The following is a 25,170-nucleotide window of genomic DNA, read 5'->3' as shown; positions in this document are numbered from 1 at the left end:
ATGTTTATGGTAATTCTTTTTACAAGCATGTGTTGAAATTGACAATCATGTCAAACCATGGAATCCAACTCTAGTCAAAGGTCATGAAAATTATATTTCAATTTGTCCTCATTCAGATGAGTTCTCACTTGATATCATTGCCTTCTAGACATGAAATAAACAGTGTCTAAACATATGAAGCATGTTTTATTTTAATATTTAGAAAAATCCTGTAATTACTGTTTTTCTTAAAAACCCAAATGAGAATATAATTTTCAATTATTTGACCAGGCAGGTAATATTTTATGTCATGCTTGACTATGACTTACTTAAATAAACAAAACTGTGAATTGTACTTGAATTTGTAGGTAGGGATGAGGATAGAAATCCAGTTTAATCAGCTGCTATTTTTACTTTGAAGTAAATAGCAGTTTATTTGTAGGGTTGTAGTGTATCATAATTGGAAATACTGTACCATGATTAGTGTTACAGTATTAAGTGTGGATCCTAGAAATGAACCTTAGCTTTTCTTTTTAACTTTCTGTTTTCCCTCCTTGTCTTTCTTTCCTTTCATCCATTATAGTCATTCCCTTCTAGCCTAATTTTAAAAAAATCTTCCTGGTATTCTGTTTACATTATAATCTTTAAGATGAAGTACTCAAGGAAAATAGAATTTAAGTAAAGATTTTGCTATTAAAATATTTTTACTCAGGTATTTTTTGGGGGGATAACTTCTTTTTAGTGGTGTTCTATTTATAAAATATTCTTGCAAGTCTAATTTAAAAGCTAGAAGTTTAGAATAGATTATCATAGTTTATATTTCTAAGTTAATAAATGGTATTATACATTCCTTCAGTTTATCAGAATATGGCATATTTAAGTATTTATAGGGAGTGACTTCTTTGAACAAAATTTTTCTCTTAGAAGTTACATAGCATCTATAAATCTAGTCACTGCAAATGAATTTAAACATCAGAAATTCAAATATAATTATAAAAACGACATGCAAATATATTATTTGACAGTAAAAAATATCTTGAATCAAAACTATATTGAATCATCAAAACTACTAAGAACATTATTTAGACATAATCATTTATAAAATAATCTTTCAACTTTACAGTTTATAAAATGTAAACTGAGTTTGCAAACGCATGCTGCCAGTGATATTAACCAGTCAATATCAGTAAGAATGGCAAAATTGGTAGCAAAATCAGATTTTATTCCTTTAAGTACTAATATATAAACGCCATACTTGGTTATCTTTTCAGAAGTGATTTGCATTCATTTAAATTGGTGTGGACACTTTTAAAGAAAGGTAGTGTTTGAATTCATAATGAAAGTGGAAGTACAGTCACCAATCAGAAACCTTCCTCACAGTATCAAAATCACTCACATTTCACATTTCTCTTTTTGCAACAGAATCAGACGTGAGGTATCTTTTGCTCTCCTCTCTGCCTCCAATTGACTGTAATACAATAACTGAAACAACTTCAATTGTGTGTGACACAAACAGCAGCGCTGAAACGTGTGGAGTGGAAAGGTGCTTTCTCCAGAATTTTGTAAGCGTCGAACACCGACCCTTGCTCCTTCAACTACTGCTTTTCTGAATCCTGCCATTGTGCCATTTCCCTCCTTCTGCCAGATGGAAGGAAAATATCGTCTACACTTTATAATATTGCTGCTTTCTCTTCTCGGTTCCCTTTTCCCCTTGCCATAAATATTTCTTCAAAATATTCTGAAGAGTTTTGAGGTGGGCTTTTCAACCTCACTCGGCTGTAATACCCCTTCAAGAAAACAAAAAAATGCTGATAATACTAAGTGAATAAAGTACTATAGAACCTCCATTCTAGTTTATACGGGTTCCTCGGCGCGCCTTTCACAAACCCATTAAGTTTAGCCCGAGAGCATTCTTCCCTCGTGGTTCTTCGCTTGACGAACCTCTTCCACCTGCAAACAGTGGAGGCATTTTTGCTGTCGACTAACCCCCTCTAGCGCCGAACTGGCAGCTTTCGCGTCTCTGCTGCCGGGTGGGCAGAGCACCGGGCTTGGCGGAGCTCCAGTGCGCTCGCGGCTCAGGCCTTGCCCTCTACACCCCCACTCCTTCCTGTTAGCACCGTGTGACGCTCCTGTCCCCCGCCCGGGCGTGCGAGAACCGCACGGTCCCACCAAGCAGCCGGCGCCTCGATTTCCCACCGAACCGAGTGCTGGGAGGGAGTGAGTACCGCGAGGGGGCGGTTTTCGCGGCAAGAGCTGTCTGCTCCCAGGCACTCGGCGCCGCGGCTATGGATGTGGCCACGCGCCACTCAACCCGTGGGCTGCTCTGAGCTCGCGGTCCGACGTCGCCACGCTGCGGGCGCTCTGAGCCCCCGGAATCTCAGCGCCCTACGGCTGTGACAATGCTCGTGACCTCCAGTGAGAAGTCACGGCCGCACGGCGACGAGAAGACCTCAGTGAGCCCGGCGGCCAGACTTCGGCCCGTATTCAGCCTGATGTGACTCTCTGCTGGTTATTCCCTTTCTTCGCTTTCCTAGGACTTGAAGCAGCAGAGGCGGCCGCAAAGCTGAGCCTCTCGCCCTACTGGGCAAGTTTCAGCGACCCGCGCTGAGGAGCTGTGTCAGGCTGGTCTGCCGCCGCCAACCTCGCCCTGGACCGGAGCGTTTGCCCACGGCACTCGCCCACTTTGGCGGCGGAAATGTGGAGAAGTTGGGGGGTAGTCGTGTCGGGAGCTGACTAGCCCTAAAACACTGCTGCCGCGAAATGGGGAGCGGAGTGCTTGGGGGACTAAGGGAGGCCACAGAGATGCCCCGAAGGTGGCTGCCAAGGCCAAAGCGCAGAGCAGACGCGGCGGAGTTAGAGGTGCCCGTTTTGCGGGCTGCTGTCTTTGCCATCTGGGCGAGGGGTTGAGGGCGCAGCTCCGTATCTTCCTTGGACCTCTCGTGGCCCTACAGAGCCGCCTCAGTCGCTCGGCTCTCGGCGCACCAGACAGAGGAAAGTTCCCGAGGCTCCCGCCCGCTTCACAGCTGCTGCGCTCTCCCTGCTTTTGGTTCTGCAAGTGCCCGCTTCAGTCCGGAGAGGCGCTCGGGGCGTCTGAGTTGCCTCAGCTACCCGCCTCACCTGGTCGTCCCTCCCCCCAATCCTCGCCTTGAGGCGCCCTCCCCGCCCCCTCGCTCCCCTCCCCCAAACTACAGCCTGAGCTCGCTCCTGCGCGCGCGCTCTCCCGGGCCCAAGTGAATAGTCCTCGCGCGAGCGGGACACGGTGGTGGATGCAATTCCGCTCGCCTACAGCCGCCAGGAGCTCCCTGGCGCCGCAGGCAGCGTCCTCCTCCGAAGCAGCTGCGCCTGCACTTGGGCAGCCTGGACCTTCGTGCCCTGCCCCCGGGGCCTCGCGCCGGGGGCGCCCCGGGACACCCCCTGTGGGCCGGTTGGAGGAGGAAGAAGAGGAGGAAGAAGACGTGGACTCGTACCCCTACCCCTACCCTACGCAGAACACCTGGTTGGGCTGCTGCCACTTCTCTTTAAGGGGGAGGAGAAGAGAGCTGTGGAGAGCCATGGGGGGTAGCGAAGTCCAGGAATTTCTTTTGCAATTTGGTTTCTTTTTGCCTCTGCTGACAGCTTGGCCGGCCGACTGCAGTCACGTCTCCAACAACCAAGGTAAGGGACGGGGCGGAGAAGCGGGAGGGGGCGGGAGGAGGCGGGTGCTGTGAGGACCCGTGCATTGGTCGCCTCCTGCAGGTAACTTCGTGCCGGGGTAGGCTTCTCCCGGCTCTCCGCAGGCGGAGGTCTAGGATGTCCCCTCACCAGAGCGCCCTGTCCACATACCCTGTCTTTGACAGATGTCTTTAAAAGGATGCGTGAGCAGCAGCAGCAGTTGGGTCCAACCATCCGCGGCCGCGGGACCGCTCCCTGCTGCGCGGTCTCCACAGGAGGTCAGGCTCCGTGGCAGTGGCTTAATGCAGACTTCAGGCTCCCTGCGTTGGCTCACAGCGCGGTTCGCATAGGTTCTCCCACATGCCTTCAAGAAAGCAGATCGCTTGCGTTGTGGCCTCTGGCTAAATAGCAGCCTTTTGCCTTGGGTAAATGAAGCTGCCCTCACCCAGCTGCAACCCCTTTACCCCATTCAGATCAATTGTCGACTTGTTGGAAATTATTTCGAATTATTCCTAGTCCAGATGCTCAGGGAGGCCAGGGGGATAAGCATTAGGTGTGGATTAATAAGTTGTGAATATCTTATTCATAAAGTCAGGTAAAGTGGTAAAGTGAAGATGAATAGTGTGTGAAAATTGAAAGTCAGATTTACCAAATGGAAAGCACTGAATATTTTTTTAAAGTTTCTTTCCTTTTATTCAGAAATCTGTATGAGACCTATCTCATTGGGTTTCTGCAATAAATATTTAAGGATCTATAAAAACATATAACCTGCGTAGTCTAAATCCTTCTAGACTAAGTGGTGAACAGCCATAAAAGTTTTCCAGCATGTACCTGGCTGGATGCTCTCATTGGCACTGTGATGACCACCAATATGGCACCTCTTATGTCACACTTTTACAGACACTTCAGATGTAAAACATATATATCTATTTTTATATTTGTACTTAGCACTCAGCAAACAAGGCCTCGAAATAATTTGCAGATGATGATGGAGGTGTGTGCACTTTCTTTGTGAGGGTGAGGAGGTTAAAAGAGAAAGCAAGTAAAACAGCACAGCCTTATTTGTTCGAAAATGTATGACCACTTTATAATTATTCAGAATCAATATTCAGTTGTTCTCATTTATACAACTGGTACTTTTGACATGTTTTCCAAATTCTTTCTCTTTTTTTTTTGACCTGCCAGATTGCAATCACACATGCATATGTAAATTTGGAAATCATACACAATCATCATGCCTTTGAAGATGCATCATATAAGTACCACCTGTAGTATACCATACTCTCCTATGGTGGTGTATACCCTCCCATACAGTCATTATTTGTTTTCAGGTACTATTGGCGTTAAATATCAGAGATAGTTACTTAATCTACCTCTGAAAATAGAAGGTTGTTAAAAATAACATGCAGTTATTTACTTGACCTTTTTATTGTAAGGAGAGAGAAATAATTTTTAATAATTGAAAAATTAGACATATTGTATGAAATGTTTGTATCTAGGGCTACTAAAGAGATATATGCTTTGAGAGTTAAGTTTACTAGAAATATTTTGAGTTATTTCCAGGCAATCATTTCCCTAAATCAATATTTATCTTTTCATTAAGTGCCTACCATACACCAGTAATCATCCTAGGCCTTGAGGCTACCAACATAAATAAAATACATGTTAGACTCTTCACATGTGTCATGTGTTAAGGTATGACCTTTCAGATAGGCAGAGAAGAGTTGTTTGTTAACCCCTTGCAGTAATTTTTATTGGTTAATCTGTTTTAATAACTTTCTTACACTTTTAAAAGACATTTTTCCTAAAATATTTACCAATTGTATGTAATTTATGGGTGTTTTGATAAGTTAGCTTAGTGTCAGTGAATGAGTATTACCCAGTTTACACAACAATTAAGTAGGATCATTAAAGAGATCATCTAAAATTCTTAATTTTAATTTATTAATATGATAAAAACATAGGCTATGCATTACACTTGGCTAATACAATATCTAAAGGCTAAATTGGGTAAAATTTAGAGCAGTTCTTCAACAGATTATAGAGAAAATATGCTCAGGTTTTTTTCATCATACACAAATGATTGTTTATAAAATGTTTTTCATAGCATGAAGTCATAGTAATTAGAAATTTTGCTTTATAATACCTTGGATACTTTTTGAATAACTGAAATCAGGCTAATGGTTAATAAAATGTGGAAACTTAAAATGTTTTTTTGAACACTTGGGGGATATTTTATTATTTTTAGTTTTATAAATAGGTGACAGGAAATCAACATATCTTACCAAAGTTTAAACATTGAAAACATGGGGCATTACAGAAATACCATAGTATGTACACAATTTGGAAATATTAATGTAAAATATAAATCCTATTTCTTATAGACAATAATAAATATCAGTAATACAATTAATGTTTAATTTTAAGGAGATGGTGTTCACTTTCCTAGTAACTTTTCATTCTAAGAGCTAATGGAATTCATGTTTTATTTTAAAAATTTGTTTTGGAAAATAAACTTTCATGTTTATGTAACTTGTCTTCTAATTAAGGATATTCACAAAATAAACTAATGCTATTTATCTATTTTTTATCAAATTATATAAAATCTTTAGTGACTGAATGAAGGAACCACCCTCTCCCTCCCCCTTCCTAGTTTTCCATATGTAGGCATAGTAAAATGATCAAAAAAGTGAACTACCTTATTTTTAACATAGTGTTAAGGGTAACCTGAGTATAGGAAGCAGCTCTTGTTCTCTTGTCTTTAACTGGTTGTGAAACCCTGCACAATAAAGACAAAATAAATCAGGTTGTTTCTTCCTATTAACCAAACCTTGAATCAGTCAGAAAGTAGAGTTGCTTCCTAGATCACTTCATCTGATTAAGTGAAAGTATAATTTGCACTCAAATTTCTTTTATTCTATTAATTTCCCCTGTTTAAAACCACAGTATTTATTTGGTGTTGGTAATTTTTATTTAAAAATAACATATTATGTCATCTTAATATATGTAAACTTTTATTTTTGTAGTAGTAGGATACTAGGGAGAATATAAAATGCAATCTTGTTTCATATGTAAGTAACTGTGTTTATCAATTACAATGGTTTTTAGCCACCAGGGATCCATTAATTCACTGATTACTCTGCTTTAGCCTAAAAGAGTTGATGTAACTACGACTCATATCTCCAAATATAATCAGTCAGACACTCAGATAATTCATTAAATCAGAATATGGTTTGGATACAAGAGTCTAGTGAGTAAAATACTACCAAGATTGTGTGAAGTGATCACTTTTCCCCCAGGGAATTCAATGACAAATAAACAAGGAAAACAATAGTCTGACTCATTAGTTTCACTGAATTTATTAATTTGAAAGAATTGAGTGTAAAACCTACTAACTTGTATGTACATACAGGTGAACATATGTGAGCAGATATCTGCTTAATAAAATTCATAGCCTAAATTATTTGAATTGCAGTAAGTATTATTCACAAACTATAAAACTGACTGTTGTTTTTGTATTTATAAAGGGGAGGAATTATTTTTGGAAAGTTCAAGAATTTAATGAAAATATTAAAATTTCTGCTGATAAGGAAAATTTAATGATTTATAAAAAATATTTCTAAAAGATCTTTCGCTTATATAAAATTCAGGGATAAACTATTCATAGTTGTAAAGGTGTAGGATATTGTAATCACATGATTTCTTCCTCACCTTAAGTATAAAAACAACCTAGAATATAATTATATTATACATTTACAAATTGAAATGTCATTGTGTAGTCGCTATAAAGTGTTTAAAATTGAAATATAAAATGCCGTTGCTATGTATTGATCATCTAAATGGCTTTTACTCTGGATTTGGGGTAAAACTGTATCTGAAAACATTTTCTTACACGAAATTTATACAGTGTTCTTTAAGGATCTCTTTCTCAAAGTAGAAATACCATGAATAAAGCAGTTTTATTTGGATTTTCCTAAGGGGGAAATATATATCTAAAATTAATGGTTAAATTACATACTTTTACATTTTTTAAATTTCAAACTTTTCTATAAGGAATTTGTCTTTTATGTTACAAAATTAAATAAGAAAAATACTAATGCTGAAATTCTTCACTAATCATTGCTGTATAAAAAACTTGTGTAAAAGACATCATAGATTTCCTTCTATCAATCCTTTTGCCCTATCAAAGGCACCATATTTTAGTCAATATTTTTCTTTCTTTTCACAAAAAAACCTCACAAGTACTTTTGACTATATACTCCATTTGTCCTAAATGGTGAGAGAATAGATCTTATTTCACACTGTACATCAATCAGTCAAATCCCAAAAGTAATAGAAATTTCTTCATTGTGTTCTTGACTCTCAATTTCTTGCAAGTATAAATATGGTGGAGATCAGTACGTATAGTTAAGTAATCAAAATGGGTTGACTTTGTCCAGTGTACTTTGTCAATCATGTAATTAAACTAAACTTATACCAAAGGATCGCTTTGTTTATACATCTATGGTGTTCTTTTTTAAGAAAAAAACTGTGTATATATATACCATATATAAATATAAATCGTGTGTCATAATTTGGTATACTGTGTCTGTAGCAATCTGATCATCTTGCAGTTTCATTAGACTGACATTAGTTCTTTAAAAAGAAATTATATTACTCTGCTTTTGCTTTATTGAGTATTGTGTTTTAGAATTTAATATTTATATCATATAGAAAAAAAGGATAAGTTAAGCAGACTTTATAAATACCCTCATGGAATTTATTTTTTAGTAAGGGAGATTTAAAAAAAGTAAGTAAATAAAATGATATACTATGGAAAAAACAGTGAAGATATTGAGAGAATAACAGGAGAGGGGTGGTAGTTGGAAAGGCCTATCTGGGAGGTGACATACAGGCCACATCAAGGAAGAGGAAGAGCTAGTTGTACAGAATGGGAAAATGTTCATTTTAAGTGAATGGAACATCCTGGTCAATGACATTGAAGAGAAATGAGCTCAACACATATGAAAAACTAAGTCCAGTGTGACTAGAGCTTACCAAGCAAGGAAGAGAATAGAACAAAGTAAATTTTAAAAGATAGGAACCATACCCCCAAAACAAGAAAAGAACTATAGTAAGGAGTTGGGTTTTAATATTATCCTAGTAAAATGGGGAACTATTGAGAGATTTTAACTTTTTTTCATTTTAAGAGCATTATGGCCAGTGAGCTAAGAGATGATTGGAAGATGGCAAAAGCAGAGTTAGGAACCTGTTGCACTTGTGTGGGATGGGGGTTATGGTGGCTTGGCTAGAGTGGTAATAGTGAGATGGGGAGAAGAAGATGGATTTAAGACACATCTTGGAGGTAGGATTATGGGACCATCTCATCCTTACAGAAAAATGAATGTGGAAATTCAACATTTATATCATTTTTTCCCAAGAGGTCCCCTAAAATCTTCCATTACTCTCCATAATAATTGGTAATTGACAGAGAATAGAAAGAATGGGGTGAGAGGCTCATTTTCCACTTTTTTTCAGCCCAAACTGTGATATAGAATATAATCAATACTGAAGTTTTGCCGTTTCAAACCATTGAAACCATTTGGTCATATTGGATCAAATATGAATGAAATTTGTTAATGTATTTCTGAAATAATTTTCCATATATAGTTTTTTTTTGTCGGAGTATATGATGGCACAAGTGGGTGGAGACATCTTCACAATACAATATGGTAATTCAACAGAGTGTATTAAAATACAAAGCCAATATTTGGATGCTTGATTTATGCAGAAATATATTCATCTCTGTTATGATAAAATTACTATTATTGAAAACAGAAATGTTGTAATACTATATCCAAAGTAAGTGTGTTTTCAGATATTTTCCATTAGTCTTTTCACTCTGCATTTTGTTTAAATGAAGATGAATAAATAAATGTTCAGAAAGCTTGTAAGAGACCCAAAAAAGGAGATCTTAGGGTGAGGGAAGAAATTGTTAGCTTCTCCACTAAACAACAATACATTGCATGCAATTTAAAAAAAATTCCCTGACCAGTTAATCATTCATTACTTTGAGTTGCCTCTTAATAATGATATGTGAATGCAATTACTAAATATATAGAAGCATAAAAAGTCCTAACTTAAACAACAATCATATGTACTTTGTGTATATTTAGAAAATTCATACTTTGGATATGCTTCATTTAAATCTTTCCAAATATTTTAAATATACATATCCACACATAGTCAATTTTATACCTTATTGCTTAGAATGTTTTGGAAAATACTATTTTTATAGTTATTTCCTTTCAGTAAACATTATGACTTTTTATGTACAATTTCAATTTTCAATGATAAATATTCTAGAGTTTGATGAAAGCATTCATTCTTCAAAGAGACATTTATCAGAGGCCTTCTATTTGATAGGCGGTGTCCTTAACATATATAAGGATTCAATGTGAATGTTCCTCCCCAAAATATATGATCCAGTGAAGACTTTCCAGTTTCTTTCCAGATCTGGCTGGAAATTTTTCTGTTTTCTTAAAATTAGATCAAAAATTAATTAGAAAAAATTTTAAAAACATATTTGTTATATGGTGATGGATAACAGTATTGTTGATCAACTCTCATAAAATACTTATGTACTATTTGTTTGAAAGAAATATCTATTATTTCATTGTAGTTTATCTCACAGTGAAGAAAAGAAGTCACTTAAATAATCTTGTAGTTAGCATCTCCCTGTGTCAAGCATTATGCTAAGTTCTGAGTCTATAATTGTGACTATACAGAGCTTCTGTTCTTTAGAAACTCAGTCCACTCTATTGATATTATATATCCTTGAGTAATTGATGCTACTTTTAATTGATGATTGTTATAAGATGAAGAATTTTACAGTAAATGAGATTATGAGAGAAAGGGAAGTGATGAAAGTAATGCTACCAACACTTTTATGTTTTACTTGTAAAATTGTTTCATAAGATTGAAAATTATGATTCATGGTAAATAAGCTAGTTTCTAATTTCAAATAGTACCAGGCATACCTTTTACGTGAGCTTTGAAGTGAGAATTGGGATGGAAAGTGTGTATTTTCAGTCCATGTACTGAAAAATGCATTCAACTACTTTCCCAGGACACTGCTGTGTTCCCTAACCCTATTCCTAACCCCTAACCCTAACATTGGCCTGTTTGATGACCTGAACTTGGTGTATATAAATGCAGAATCATCCCTCTTCTTCCAGTTTCATTTTAGAACCTCAGTTGTAAAAGCTGTACTGACTCTTGATCATAGGAGATATAAAATCTCCTTAGAAACTGAATGTTTAGGAGATAGAATTAATCATCTGTTATTTTACTCATGTGATATAAGGTATCTGTGGATATCTGTAATATTTGTATATATAATTTATGTACTTATGTTGACCTGATAACAGTAATTATTCTAATAGGTTGATTACTATATTGTAGTACTCATATTTGTGGTATGTGAGCATTACAAAGAGAAAAGCATTCTTGGATAATACATAGTGTATAATATCTAGAATAAGGAAAAGAACTTACCCATGATTTAAAAAAAGCAATAACTGAAAATTTACCCAATTATAATGGTTATATTAGGTATATTTTAAGCAAATTAATAAAGAGGAATATTTTGTACACTAGAAAATAAAAGGCATTACATTAATATGTAATCCAAATAAGAATTGTCTAAAACTAATTAAAATTGTTGCCTCCAGGAGTTCTCATTATGGCGTAGCGGAAATGAATTTGACTAGGAACCATGAGGTTTAAGGTTCGATCCCTGGCCTTGCTCAGTGGGTTAAGGATTTGGCATTGGTGTGGCTCTGGCATAGGCTGGCAGCAACAGCTTCTATTAGACCCCTAGCCTGGAAATCTCCATATGCCATGGGTGAGGCCCTAAAAAGACAAAACACACACAAAATTATTGCCTCCAAATATGAGTTGAATTGTATCTTAATATTACCTTAATCCTTACTTTTAAAGGAAGAAATTTGTTCCTTGTGTTGCTCTAATACTTTAATATTGCTAAGAATAATTGAAGTGAAATATTTAATTAGAGGGTTAAACTATGTAGTGGCCAATAAATAAGTTATTCTAAAAAATGATATCTCAGGAAACTGAAGTGTATTTTAAAATGTAATGCAATAGCTAGTTATAAACATGCCAAAAATGAAAGAAAAATAGGGATAGAAAAAAAGCCGAATTATGGTACTATTAAAAATGAACCTAATTGGTTAAAGAATTTCTTTTGTTATATATATCTAACAATACCCTGGGTTAGAGCCTTAATCTCTGCAAGTATAGAAGTGTCCTGATGACAAACTTTGCTAAAACTCTTATAAAAAAAACTCTCGAAATTTTTCTTCTACTCTCCCTCTGGATATAAAATGTACTTAGATAATTCTTAAGTTGTAAATACAAAAGAAAATAATTAGTGGTTGCCTTTATGTGACAGGTAATAGCTGAGCAAATTAATAGACAGCATTGCACAAAATTGTAAGAGTTTTTCAGTTTCTAAAATTAAATAAAATCTATGCATTAGTCCACTTGTTAAAACAATTATAATGCCCCAACAACAATAAAAATACCAAGAGTGCAATAGCCAGAACAGTTTTATAACACTAAAACACTTAATGAAGAAAGTACACTGTTACTTTGGCTATTTTATATGCTCAATTTAATGAGGGAGAAGTCAGAATGAGATCTTAATTTTTATCTGAAAAAGAAACATAAAATTTCAGAGTATGTATTGTTGGAATAGCATATTGCTTAGCATATTTTAAAATAAGTAAAAAATAACATGCTCCAAATTACCTGTTATTTTTATGATACTATATTAGAGTAAAAGTGGTACCTATATTATAATAACTCACTGTCTTAAAGTGTTATAGTATAATAACTTCATTTTATAGATGAGAAAAGTATAGTTTATCCAGGTTATTAAAATAATAGGTAGTTTGTTTACCTAAAATTACACATGTAAGAACTTTTATGATATTCACTAGTTTATGACCAAATATCTGTGCGTGTGTATACTGTCTTTTAGATTTTTTTCAAGAGCTCTATTACTTAGTAAAGAATTAAAATTTAAGAATTATTTTAAAGCTTAGTCTTCTAGAATTTTAATATACTTGTTAAAGTGAAATGAAAACTTTCTCTTCAAGTTATCAAGCTTTAAAATCAGATATAATTTTTAGGTTGTATCCATTGTAAAATTCACACATATTTTCCACTGTAAATTATTTATAGTTACCTTTGGGTTTTTTTTGGTTTATTCTTATTTTTATTATTTATATATAAACACTTCAGTTTTTAGTCTCTATGGTGTATTCATACATATTTTCCTAGACTTCTCAAATTAGTTCAAAATTAAGTATATATTTGTCCAATTTTTAAATGAATTATATTGATGCCTACTATGTTTTTTCATTGTTCTGGGAACAGGAAATATAATGGTGGCTCACTTTGGCCTGGATTTCTGAGAGTTTAAGATTTAACTAGTGAGGCTATTTATATGTCAGTGAATAATTAAAACATTAATTTATATATCAAAGTAGTATGTATTTAGCTGTTCCATAGATAAATTCACATCCATGAAATATTTTTTACAGAGATGAAAAGACAAAAGTATCTTTCTCATTGTTACAAAAGTAACAATCTATGAACTAATGCATGGAAACATTGAGAATAAATATTCATTCAGTATATTGACCATGACCCTATATTGGCTCTGACTTTGTGTGACTGCTAGAAATGGAGTTAAGATCTGGGTCTCAACCTTAAAAGGACAATGTTATAAAATTAAAGAGATAAACCTGACAGTAAACAATATAGCAGTAAACAATATAGCAAAGATAAAGAAAATTACAAACAAATGTGAATCTCATGTTACACATGAGAAATGAAAATGTCTCACATTTATCAGGATTCATCATAGTGAATGTATATATATATATATAAGTCAGAAGAATTAAAACGAATGACTCCTCTAGAAAATCAATTTTTGAGTTACTTTGAATTAGTTATTCTGCCCTTAAGGATTAAAACTTATACAAATAAAAAAATCCAAGTGAATAATGTCTTAGATTGAACATAGAGCTTTTAAGTAAGTGGTACATATTACCCTTTTTATTAAAAGTTTTATAATATTTAAGAAATAGTGTATTTAATGATGGTGGCTACTTTTAAAAGTATAACAACACAGAGACTTTAACAACACAAAATTTCAGTTTTAATGGATTATATGTGGATTTGTCTACTGCTTATTTTATCTTTAGATTTTTAAATGATAAAACCTCTATGATTTACAGTAAATGGAGTTTAAAGATTAAAAAAGTTTCTAGTTTCATGCCATCTCCTACCATTCTTGTTTAATTGTAATTCTCTCTTCCCTAATTCAATTAAATATTTGTTTTTAGCAGTGTCTTATAATTTGAAATTGCCGCTATTATTTAATCTTTATCTTGAGAAATTAGCTAAGTCACTGCTTGATAGATCCTATATTTTATATTTAAGAAATGTGCCGTAGAAGAACATAGAGATAGAAATTGCTGCCAGAACTTGGTATTTTTAAACAGAGAAAAATCAATTGCAGATTACCCATGATAAGCTGTTGACATTTAGATTTGTACATTTAGAATGTCAAAAAGCACTGAAAACTATCAATTTAGTTTCTAAATTACAATAATATTCTTATTTTCAAATCCAACATTTTATGGTTCTCATCCTTTCTTCAGTATAGATATAATTGATGTAATTTCAGACCTTTTGACAAACTGGACTTTATATAATTGATTAATTGAAAAATTACAGGTCTGTGATAAGCCTACTGAATTACTCATTTCTGTGTGAATCTAGGTTTGTTATTATGATCATTATTCCAATACCCTAGCAAGGCATTATTTCTAACTTATGAAAATTAAATATCTCTGTAAAGGTATATTATGATTGGATTAATATATTTCTCCTGTAATCATTCACAATACCTAGAATATGGTTATTTACTACTATGTCATAAAAATTATTTTAATTCTATGCCAGAGTGTATATCATAAATCTTTAAAATATTTTCTCCCACAGCAAATGATTTGCCTGGGCTGTGAGAATCTGATTTGCTGTCAGACTTTACTAGATTGATGATATTTTCTGAGGTTTGATATCTTACTTGTAAGAGATTATTACTTAAAATATATACCACCACACATATGCCACATTTATTACGATATGGATCCCATTCTCCGAAGGCGCACTAGCGTTGTTGGAAGTTCTGTTCCTGATTTGGCACCATTGTCCAGAAGGCTTATATGGTACCTAAATAACCGAGGAAAAGCCACAAATTTTCTTTTTTATATATTTGTCACTGATGTACTTATTGTCCAGGTCTAAATTTTATCCTGTTTGGTCCGTTGATCTCAGTTTCCGATGTAACACTTTGGATTTAATTCAGTTGGAATGCAAAATTAGGGAGTATTTCATGCAAATGGACCTTTTTTGTTTTTTAACTTAGCCGTTTTTTTTTGGTTTTGGTTTTGGTTTTTAGGGCTGCACCTGCCACATATGGAAGTTCCTGGGCTAAGGGTTGAATTGGAGCTGAGCTGTAGCTGCTGGCCTATGCCACAGTCAAAGCAACACAGGATCTGATCAGCATCTGTGATCTACACCACAGCTCAAAACAATGACAGATCCTTAACCCACTGAGTGAGGCCAGTGATCAAACCTGCACTCCCATGGATACTAGTTGGGTTTGTAATGTGCTGAGCCACAGTAGGAACTCCCTTCATTAGCTTAGTCTTAAATTGTAATGATTACTATTTTCTTTCCTTATATGTAAGTTCTTTATATACTGTTTACATATGTCATGTTTAGTTCCAAGTAATTCTCTCAAATTGTCTTTAATTATGTTTATTAGTGTTTGGATATCAAGATTGGCTTTAATCTCCAAATTCTTCTACTTATCATTTCCCTCTTCTAATATTTGCTTCCAAAGACATGCACACATTGAACAAGAGTCAGTTGGGAAATAAATGCCCATTTACCAGTCATTCTAATAGTGCTTTTCATAGCAAGAGTAAGCTCCCTGAACAAATGCCAGTTGTAGAATTACACCCGATGGAACTTATCCTGAAGTTGGGTTTCTTACCTTCCAGTTTAAACCTAAATCATCTTAAATCCACATACCTAATATCCACATGAATAAGAGTGGCTGATACCTACCTAGTTATAGGTAGAAGAGAGGGAGAGGAAAGGTAGGCTCAAATTATAGGCATATTTACCACATGGAATGAGGATGATGTAAAGCAGATGCACATAGCTGTGCTGCATGTATGACTTATCTTGGATCCAGATGCATATACAATTTTCTAATACTGTCTAGCTTTGAAAAACTCCTCTCTGGAGTTCCTGTCATGATGCAGCGAAACAAATCCAACTAGTATCCATGAGGATGTGGGTTTGATCTCTGGCCTTGCTCAGTGGGTCAGTGATCAGGTGTTGCCATGAGCTGTGGTGTAGGTCGCAGACGTGACGTGGCTCAGATCCCATGTTGCTGTGGCTGTGGTGTAGGCCGGCAGCTATAGCTCCAATTTGACTCCTAGCCTGGGAACTTCCATATCCTTCAGGTGCAGCCCTAAAAAGCAAAAACAAAAACAACTAAACCCCCCTCAAAACAAACAAACAAAAAAACCCAACAAAAAACACTCCTCTGGCGAAAAAGCTAGAAAACAGTTGAAAGGGGGTTGAGCATTTGAATAGAAATTTAAAGTGAATATCTAGCTGAAAGCTAGGAGCTTTTGTTCCCCAGTTCTCTTTTCTCAACTCTTTAATATTTTTTTGGAGGCATTTATAATTTTTTAACCTGGAATTAATTTTTTAAATTTATTTTTTATTTATTTTTATTTTTTTCCATTATAGCTGGTTTACAGTGGTCTGTTTATAATTTTACAGAATGATGTCTATTAATGTTTTTCACAGTTAAATTTTTAGGTTTTAATGTGTAGAGAATCTTCGCACATCCTAGTTGGCTATATTTTCTGGATGTGTTATGGCTTCAGGTTAATATATCATGCCTCAGACGGTACTATGACAAGCATTTCTTTTGAAGATATAAAGTGTTCTAGAAAGAAATTAAGCAGAATGTTGAAAAATATTCACGGACTTTGATCCATTAGTTCTACTTTCATGAGTTTATGTTCTAGGGAAATGCATAGATAAGACAGTATATATATATATATATGTATATATGAATAAATATATATATTTTTTCTCAGCTTTATTTATAAAACTGAAGAGTTGGAATCAAAGTAAATGCCCCCAGAGAGGAACATCTTCATAGGGACATAACTTCCTTTATTTGGAAAGATTTATTGGATGAGAGCATACGCATCAACAGGAGTCCCACATCCTTCTATGTGAGAAAGTGAAAAAGCTTGTTTTGCTACTGAAAAAGAACATGAGAGAGAGGATAGGAGAACAAGGAAAGAAGGCTTTGCAATTGAAACAGTCTAGGATTAATTTAGAGTAGCTAAGAGGATAGTTTAAAAATTATGGTGACTCTTGTTCTATTTGAAATTGTCTGCCTGGCTGAGATATTAACCATATTCCCATCTCACCTCCAAAATTTTGTCAAAATATGTTATATTCCAGAAAAACAAGAGTAGAAAAAAGGAGTACAAATTCTCTGAGGAGGGAGGACCAGTTAGATCACCACTCAAAAAAAATTCTGGAAGATAAGGGTTTTCAGAGTTTACTATTCAGTTAAGTAAGGTTCTACAGAATCTTTGCCCTATCCTATAGGCTGTATACAACAGCAGCCGGGTTAAGAATTCCCTTCTCAAATGGTTCTAAAATGAGTGAATTTTTGACCCTTTCAGAGGAGGCAGCATGGATATATCTAACATGGCAGCATTCCCACGCAGAATTTACAGAGGGCAAAAAATTAGAAAAGAAAAGAAACAAAGCTTCCTATGTGTCCACTATCTGGTACAAGTCGAATGTATGAGAGATGTATTAGAAATGCAGCGGGAAAAGTGGTATGGTAATTTTAACAATATGGAATCTTGTTTCATATGCTCTAAACATACTAGCTTCACTTTCATTTTTATGATTGCGTTGAACACCTTGGTCACCTGTGCTTGGCAGTGAGCTCTGAAGTCAGGGATTTGGCCATGGTTTCCAGCTGAAGTGAAAGTAGGATACAGTCTTAGCAAAAATGAAGGAACAAGGCTCTGTCTCCATCTCCTTTTTTCCTGGATGATAAACACTGTTTCGTTACCCAACACCCCCATAGATCCACCTTGCTAAGCTTTCCAGTACAATTTGAAGTTATGGCCACCAATCCTAGACTCCCTTTACTCCTGATAATCTATCCCAGAGCTGAATTTATATCATCCCTGATTTTTAGCAACCAGAGGATTAATTATGACCATATACTATCACTGAAAAATTAATCTCTAAGGCTATATTTTGAATGGCAGCATTTTCAAATTTGGATAAATTAAAAAAAATGTCACTCATACAAGCTCGTTGGGGTCACTAGAGTCAGGAAGTAGATCCCTACGTCATTCATAACAAAACTTCAGACTCAGACTATATTTACTGGCTGTGTTTTAGAGATTGCAAACTATCCTAGCCCATCACTGTAATGGTTATAAAAGAGGGAAGACCATGGTGGGCAAACCACTTTATCTTAGGCTACTAAGTTGCTTTGTTTATCAAGAATAATTTTGCTTAAGCATTTTACAAGTTCCTTTTAAAAATTTTGATGAAAGGGGTGGGATCATTGCTTTATTTTATGGCAAATTTATAAAGGGGGAAAAATCCCGTATAGTATGGGAACAGGAAGGAATATAGTTACATACAGTCATCTCCTATTACTTCAGGAAGTTTAGTTCCTCTCATAATCTGTGCTCTCAAGCACTATATGATGTTGCCTTTGCACTAAACCATGCTACAGATAGCTGGATTAGGACTCTGTGCTTTTCAGAATTACTCAAAGGAAAATAGCTGTGGTCATTTTCTTGTTCTATTCTTAAGAATAACTGATAATTTAAAAATATTATGGTGTTCATCAATTAATGTGTATTTCTTCTTAAAAATAAGTATATAGCACTCCATGGTAAAAGGGCTATTGTCTAATCTTACAGAAAAATAGTGTAGCATCTGCTTTCTGTCCTTTTGTGCTTTTCAGCATTCTGATTTGATGAGTAAAATCCTGTATTTAATGCTTATGATGATCATACATAGGAAATGGATATATTTGACACAAATATTGTATGTTAAGTTTGAGTTGTATTTCATTCAAAAGTTTAAAATGGCTTACTGAGCTATCACTGTAGCTCTTAAAAATCTTTCAGCAATTATTTCCACTCTAACCTAATGCTTATTATCTGTCTTCACTCACACACATACTGAAGTCTGAAACACTGCTACTTGCTCTGTAAAGAACTATAAATTTAAAGTGTGTACATTTACTTTTTGCTATTTTAAGGTCATATTACATTAAGTATTCCAAATATAACTTGCTTGAGGCTGTAGTTTTTAAGAAAATCAGTTCTAATTTTAGTTCAAGATAAATGGATAGCATCTTTGTGCTTTAAGAGAATATTTCTCTGAAAAACTCAAGCACATTTTGTGCTTAGCAGTCTCTCCCGTTAATATACACATAAAAATGTATCTCCAATTGATAGAGGATTTGACATAGTAGGAAAAATGAAGAAAAAGACCAAATGCTTTACTATTATATTAATTTAATTTTACCACTTTATCTTTTTTATTCCACCTCTCTAAGGTAAGTAAGCAGCATAAATTACTGCACTTATTTTACTAATGGAATTTATATGGATGTTAAGTTACTTGGCAAAGCTGATAGAACAAATTAGTAACCACAGAGGAAAAAGAAAGTGGGCCTTAAGCCTGTTAGATCAGTGTGCTTTCTAAGTGGGAAGGAGAATTTCAGGCAACTCCTAGAATATTAAAAATGCAAAGATATTGAATTTAAATACTTTTGCTCTACACTAATGTCTTGGAAACTTTTTAACACACTTGACCTATATCACTTGTAAATATTGATAATCTGTTTTAAAATAATGAAATAACTGTTTGGAAAAATATCTTTAAGGTAGAATTTATTTCCCTGAGCTATATAGCTGTTTATATTAGCATTTAATAGTTTTGACTTTAAGTAGTATTATCATTTTTACTCTCATTTTCTGTATATTATTTTTGTGGTTGAATGGCCCATTACTGTGTGCTTTTGCTTGTCTATTTATGCTGTGTTTACTAATTTGTCCCAATATGTTTAAACTGCTTGTTAGGCACTGTACAAGTAGTCTTGGTTAATGAGAAATAATGACAAGTTATGTCTTATGAGAAGCCATACAGTTTGAGTTTTTAGCACCTGATTCTCCTCCATTTGGACTACTGTTGATTTTCCCTCAGTTCAGAGCTAGCGTAGCAACTATTAGGTGTTAGTGTCTGTAAGAATTGCTGAAGAACTTGTTCAAATGACAGCTCTCTGAGCCCCACTACCAAAGAGTTGAATTTAGTGTGTTCAAGATTCCGTTTAGGACTGTTCATTTTTAATAAGCCTCTACTAAATGTAGATGCAGATAGTTTGAGGAACCCTGTCTTAGGGACCCCTATCTCTATCCATTCTAGTTCTTTGAAGCAAATAATTAAATCCAGCTAAAATAAGCAGAAGGGAACTTTCTAAGGAATTGGATATCATATAAATAAATAATGGATTTATAATGTAAATGTTGAATTTATAAGAATCAAAGAGACTACTAGAGAACCAACTTTAAAGAAGGATAGGATTCAGAGCAGCACCTGGGATCTAGATATCAGGAATTAAAACCAGTCTCATTGGGCTGAGTTGATTTCAGCTTTTCTCCCCATAATTGTATTACTCAGCTAAAAATATCAGTTCTGCAAGAGTGAGTCTGAAAGGGCTAGTTTGCGTCATAAGCCTCTGCATCTTAGAAAGAGTAGAACCCTGGGAGTTCCCGTCGTGGCGCAGTGGTTAACGAATCTGACTAGGAACCATGAGGTTGCGGGTTCGGTCCCTTCCCTTGCTCAGTGGGTTAAGGATCCAGCGTTGCCGTGAGCTGTGGTGTAGGTTGCAGACGCGGCTCGGATCCCGCATTGCTGTGGCTCTGGCGTAGGCCGGTGGCTACAGCTCCGATTCGACCCCTAGCCTGGGAACCTCCATATGCCGTGGGAGTGGCCCAAGAAATAGCAACAACAACAACAACAACAACAACAACAACAAAGACAAAAGACAAAAAAAAAGAGTAGAACCCCTTGATTGACAACCTTATCGTGGACACTATGGGGGACAAGTAATTTCCTAAAAATGCTATCACTGAAATAAATGGAATGGATAATGGGTGGTCAAAACCTAGCACACGTCTAATCACTGATACTATAATATAATTATCCAAATAACTTCTTTAGAATTTTAGCCCTTCCACTAAAAACTCAATTATGAGATGAATATGACTTTGAATAATTAGTGTCTATAGAGTCTCCCAGTTCAGCCCAGGGGAATTAGGCATCATTTTGCTGTTATCCTCAATAGAGTATTAGCAATTTAGGAGGCATATTATAATAGAATCATGAAGCCTATCTCCCAAAGGATAGCGTATATTTGCCTTTACTCAAGCACAATTTGAAACATCCCTTTTATTATAAAACTCTTACCCTGCAGTATAGAAGATAAGGAAACATAAGGTGGCCTGAACTAACCTTTTCTTTACAAGAGATTTGACTTTTAGCAAATGGCTTACACTATTTCAGTGCATTCCAAATATTATACAATATTCTGCTCATTACCATGTGCCTGGTTAACGTGAGAAAATTTGTGACACAAAATAGTGTGCCCAATATTGCTCCAGCTTCCATACATAATTATTGTGCTTTTAAAAATAAACTGTAAAATTAAACCATAAAAACTATAGTAGCAAAATTAATATGCTTCTAAATCTTACATTGTAAAAATACCTAGTAAATGATATTTTAAGGGGGTTAGATTTTAAGATTGCCAGTATTTAATTTTAAAATAGTTATTTTTCTATGGGCCATTTTCCCAAAAATAGCCCCAAATGCAGTATAAACTCTTGAAATTTTGAGTGCTTACTCCTTTCTTGGCCCCCATTCTAAATAACTACTTCAGTGTATTCAATTGCGTAATCTTCACAACAATGCATAAAGTTAATATAATTTTATCTCCATTTTATATGTGAATAAATCAGGACACACAATAAGTTAAGTAACTTGGCACCATGTTAAAAAAATAATAGAGTGTTACAGGTTCAGTTGTGTTCCTCCTAAATTTATATGTTTAAATCCTCATGTCCAGTACCGTTTTTTGAAATGAGGTCACTGCAGGTGTAATTAGTTAAGATGAGGTCCTGCTGGGGTTGGATTAGCCCTCACTCCTGTATGAATGGTATCTTTATTAAAAGGGGAAAATGTGACATAGACGTGCCCACAGGGAGAAGACTACGTGAAGATGAAAGTAGATATTTCAGTTATGTATCTGCAAACCAAACGACACCACCGATTACCAGCAAACCATAAACTAGCACATAGGCATGGAACAGATTCTCCCTCATGATTCTCAGGAGTCAACTCTGCTGACATCTTTATCTCAGAATCCTAGCCCCCAAAACTGTAAAACAGTACATTTCTGTTTCATGCCACTTAGTTGTGGTACTTTGTGATTGCAGCACTAGGAAACTAACTGCATAGTAAGGATTTAGATTTATATATTATAGCTCCAAAGCTTATCTTCTTAACTAGCACACTGTATTGTTTCTCTAAAGATAAGATAATTGAATAAATGCATCATCTCTTAGGATGTTAAAGAGATCTAGACTAGGAAAGCTAATCCAGACTAAGAGAACTGATAACAGTTTTCTGGTGCTTGAAGTGCCTCTTTGTAAGGACATTGAGAAAGGAGCTTAAAGTATTATTTTCCCTCAGAATTGACAACAGCAAAATAGAATAACCATGACCACATATATTTGGAAAAATCATGATTTGAGAATTTAACCACAAATTATAAATTTGTGTAAATTTATTTAGGTATAAAAAAGCATCAGCTTTAATAAATCTCTAGAGAAATATAAAAAATCTTAAGATCTCTGCTGTACATGTTTGATGACTGCTTACATTTATCTCAGTTCATGTAGAACATAACTTGTGCATAAACCCTGGCCTTGACTACTAGTGAATTAAACAGGAAACAATGTAGGGAAATGATTCTTATTACACAAAGACCATAATGGAGAATCCGCATGGTCTTCTGCCCATAGCTTTTTCTAATTAAAATGAACAGCAGTGGAATTAAGGAAAAGTCATGCATAACCTAGTTTTAATCTGCATTCAAAAATAAATGCAGTGAAAGCAAAACAAGAAAAGGAGAGTTAGAATTAAGTAGGAAGTGCTTGGAAGGTATATTGATACCTCAGCTCTGAAATATTAGAAACAATAATGAAAAGCTCAGGATGTCAGAGTTGCTCTGAATTGCCAAGAATAGAGAGGTAAAAAGCCTAGAGGCCTTGGTTTTTTTTTTCCTTCCATCTCTAAGAAGATATTAAAGATGAGTTAAAGGCAATTTTATGCTTGGATTTAATAGAGGGAAGAAATGGTAATCTTTAAAGCAGAAATATCTTGCTGTTAAATTTGGTCAGTAAGATACCTGATTTGCATCATGTTGTATTTCTTTAATTTTTACTCTCTTCAGTACTGCATAATCAAATGGGCCTGAGACTGCATCCAAGTCTTATGCCTTATTAAGAATGAATTTCTTAGAAAATAGCCACTGTCTTGGCCTTGCTTTAATTATGTATAAAATAGAAAAGATAACACATATTAAGTTTTATTTTGAGATTATATATATTTGCCTGGCCGTACAACAACAGTCACGGTAATAGTTAACGTTAATCTACTGATGACTGTGTTTTAAGGACTTTGGCCCATTTTTTCACTCATTTGAACTAGTAAGTAGCTCATATCATTCATTCCAGGTCAACAGTTGAAGGCACTACCTCATAGAAAGTTTGAAGAATTTGTTCAAGGTCACAAGCTTATAAGTTATGTATGTTTAGATTTTGGAATCAAACTTAGATCACTATCTTTGAAATAACACAATTAAATATATCACTAGTGGCCCTTTATCAGAGATACAAATATAAGTAAATAGTTCTTTTTGATGTTTTGTCTAATAGGAGGAGAAAGCCAAATGGATGGAGACAAATTTTTGTAGGTCTGGTGATGGAAATATGTATGGATTAACAGTGGCTTTGAAGGAAGGAAGATGTCACATCTACTTTCAAGAAAGACTTGATGTGGAGTTCCCGTCGTGGCACAGTGGTTAACGAATCCGACTAGGAACCATGAGGTTGCGGGTTCGGTCCCTGCCCTTGCTCAGTGGGTTAACGATCCGGCGTTGCCGTGAGCTGTGGTGTAGGTTGCAGACGCAGCTCGGATCCCGCGTTGCTGTGGCTCTGGCGTAGGCCAGTGGCTACAGCTCCGATTCGACCCCTAGCCTGGGAATCTCCATATGCCGTGGGAGCGGCCCAAAGAAATAACAAAAAGCCAAAAAAAAAAAAAAAGAAAGAAAGACTTTATGTAGGAAGAGAATCTTGAGCCGAGAATTGAAAATTGAAATTTTAGTCATTATTCATCAGGAGACTAGTGATTACAAATTATTCCAGATGGAGTAACAGGTGTAAGGGAATGGTGAAAGCAGGAGCATTTTGTGAAGGGCTGGTGAATAGTTACACATAGGTGGAGACTGTAAGGAGGGGAGAGGCAGCACGTGAAGAGCTTTGATCAGAGCTGTGCTAAGTGGTTTGTACTTTATTATTAAAGATCAGAGGTTCTTTTTATTTTTTAGAGTTTTATGCTGTTTCATTGGTTTTTTTCAAGTTTTTATATAAATTTTATTGGAGTATAGTTGACTTACAAAGTTGTGCTAGTTTCTGGTGTATAGCAAAGTAAAACAGTTATGCATATACATATATCCATTCTAAAGGCTAGAGGTTCTTAACTCTGGCTGTAAATCAAAATTTTATTGGGGGGGCTTCTGAAAAAATACTCATACTCAGTCCAACCCTGATATACCTTTCTAAACACATTTTTGTGATGAATTGTGAACATCTTTCTTCCTTTTATTAACACTCTATTAAGTATGTAGTATGTTGTCAATAAATACTGGTTGGTTGATCTTAATAGTTAGCTTTTGTTAGCTGATACAGCCACTTTAGAATTATTTATTAGTTATTTCTGTTAGTGATGTGAGGTGAATTCTTTTTTGTTAATGAAAAGTTACATTTTTATAAATATGCTCTAGAATTTAAAAGGGATATGAAATTAATGATGACTCATAATATCAATGTGATATTCTGATATGTTTATTTATGATTTACTGACAAATAGCCAAAGGGTGCACTTTTTGGTAAACAGAGCTTTCTCATGTTCCTTCCCAACTTGCACTGCATATACTAGTGTTAATATAAGTTACACTGAATGCATTTTTTC

General features: G+C 35.2%; 1 protein-coding gene across 1 annotated transcript in view; it reads left to right on the top strand.

Annotated features, from left to right (window-relative positions):
- Nucleotides 1–2,131: 2,131 nt before the first annotated feature.
- The window catches only part of LOC125111282 (uncharacterized), a 75,101-nt gene continuing 52,062 nt past the window's right edge, over nucleotides 2,132–25,170 (top strand). Inside the window, exon 1 of the mRNA XM_047753195.1 lies at nucleotides 2,132–3,633. Within this exon, the coding sequence (XP_047609151.1) occupies nucleotides 3,246–3,633 (388 nt within the window). The 5' untranslated portion in view covers nucleotides 2,132–3,245. The remainder of the gene's footprint in view (nucleotides 3,634–25,170) is intronic.

Source organism: Phacochoerus africanus, chromosome 1 (genome assembly GCF_016906955.1).
Source record: "Phacochoerus africanus isolate WHEZ1 chromosome 1, ROS_Pafr_v1, whole genome shotgun sequence".
In the NCBI taxonomy this organism is placed as follows: domain Eukaryota; kingdom Metazoa; phylum Chordata; class Mammalia; order Artiodactyla; family Suidae; genus Phacochoerus; species Phacochoerus africanus.
This window is presented reverse-complemented; position numbering and strand designations above follow the sequence as displayed.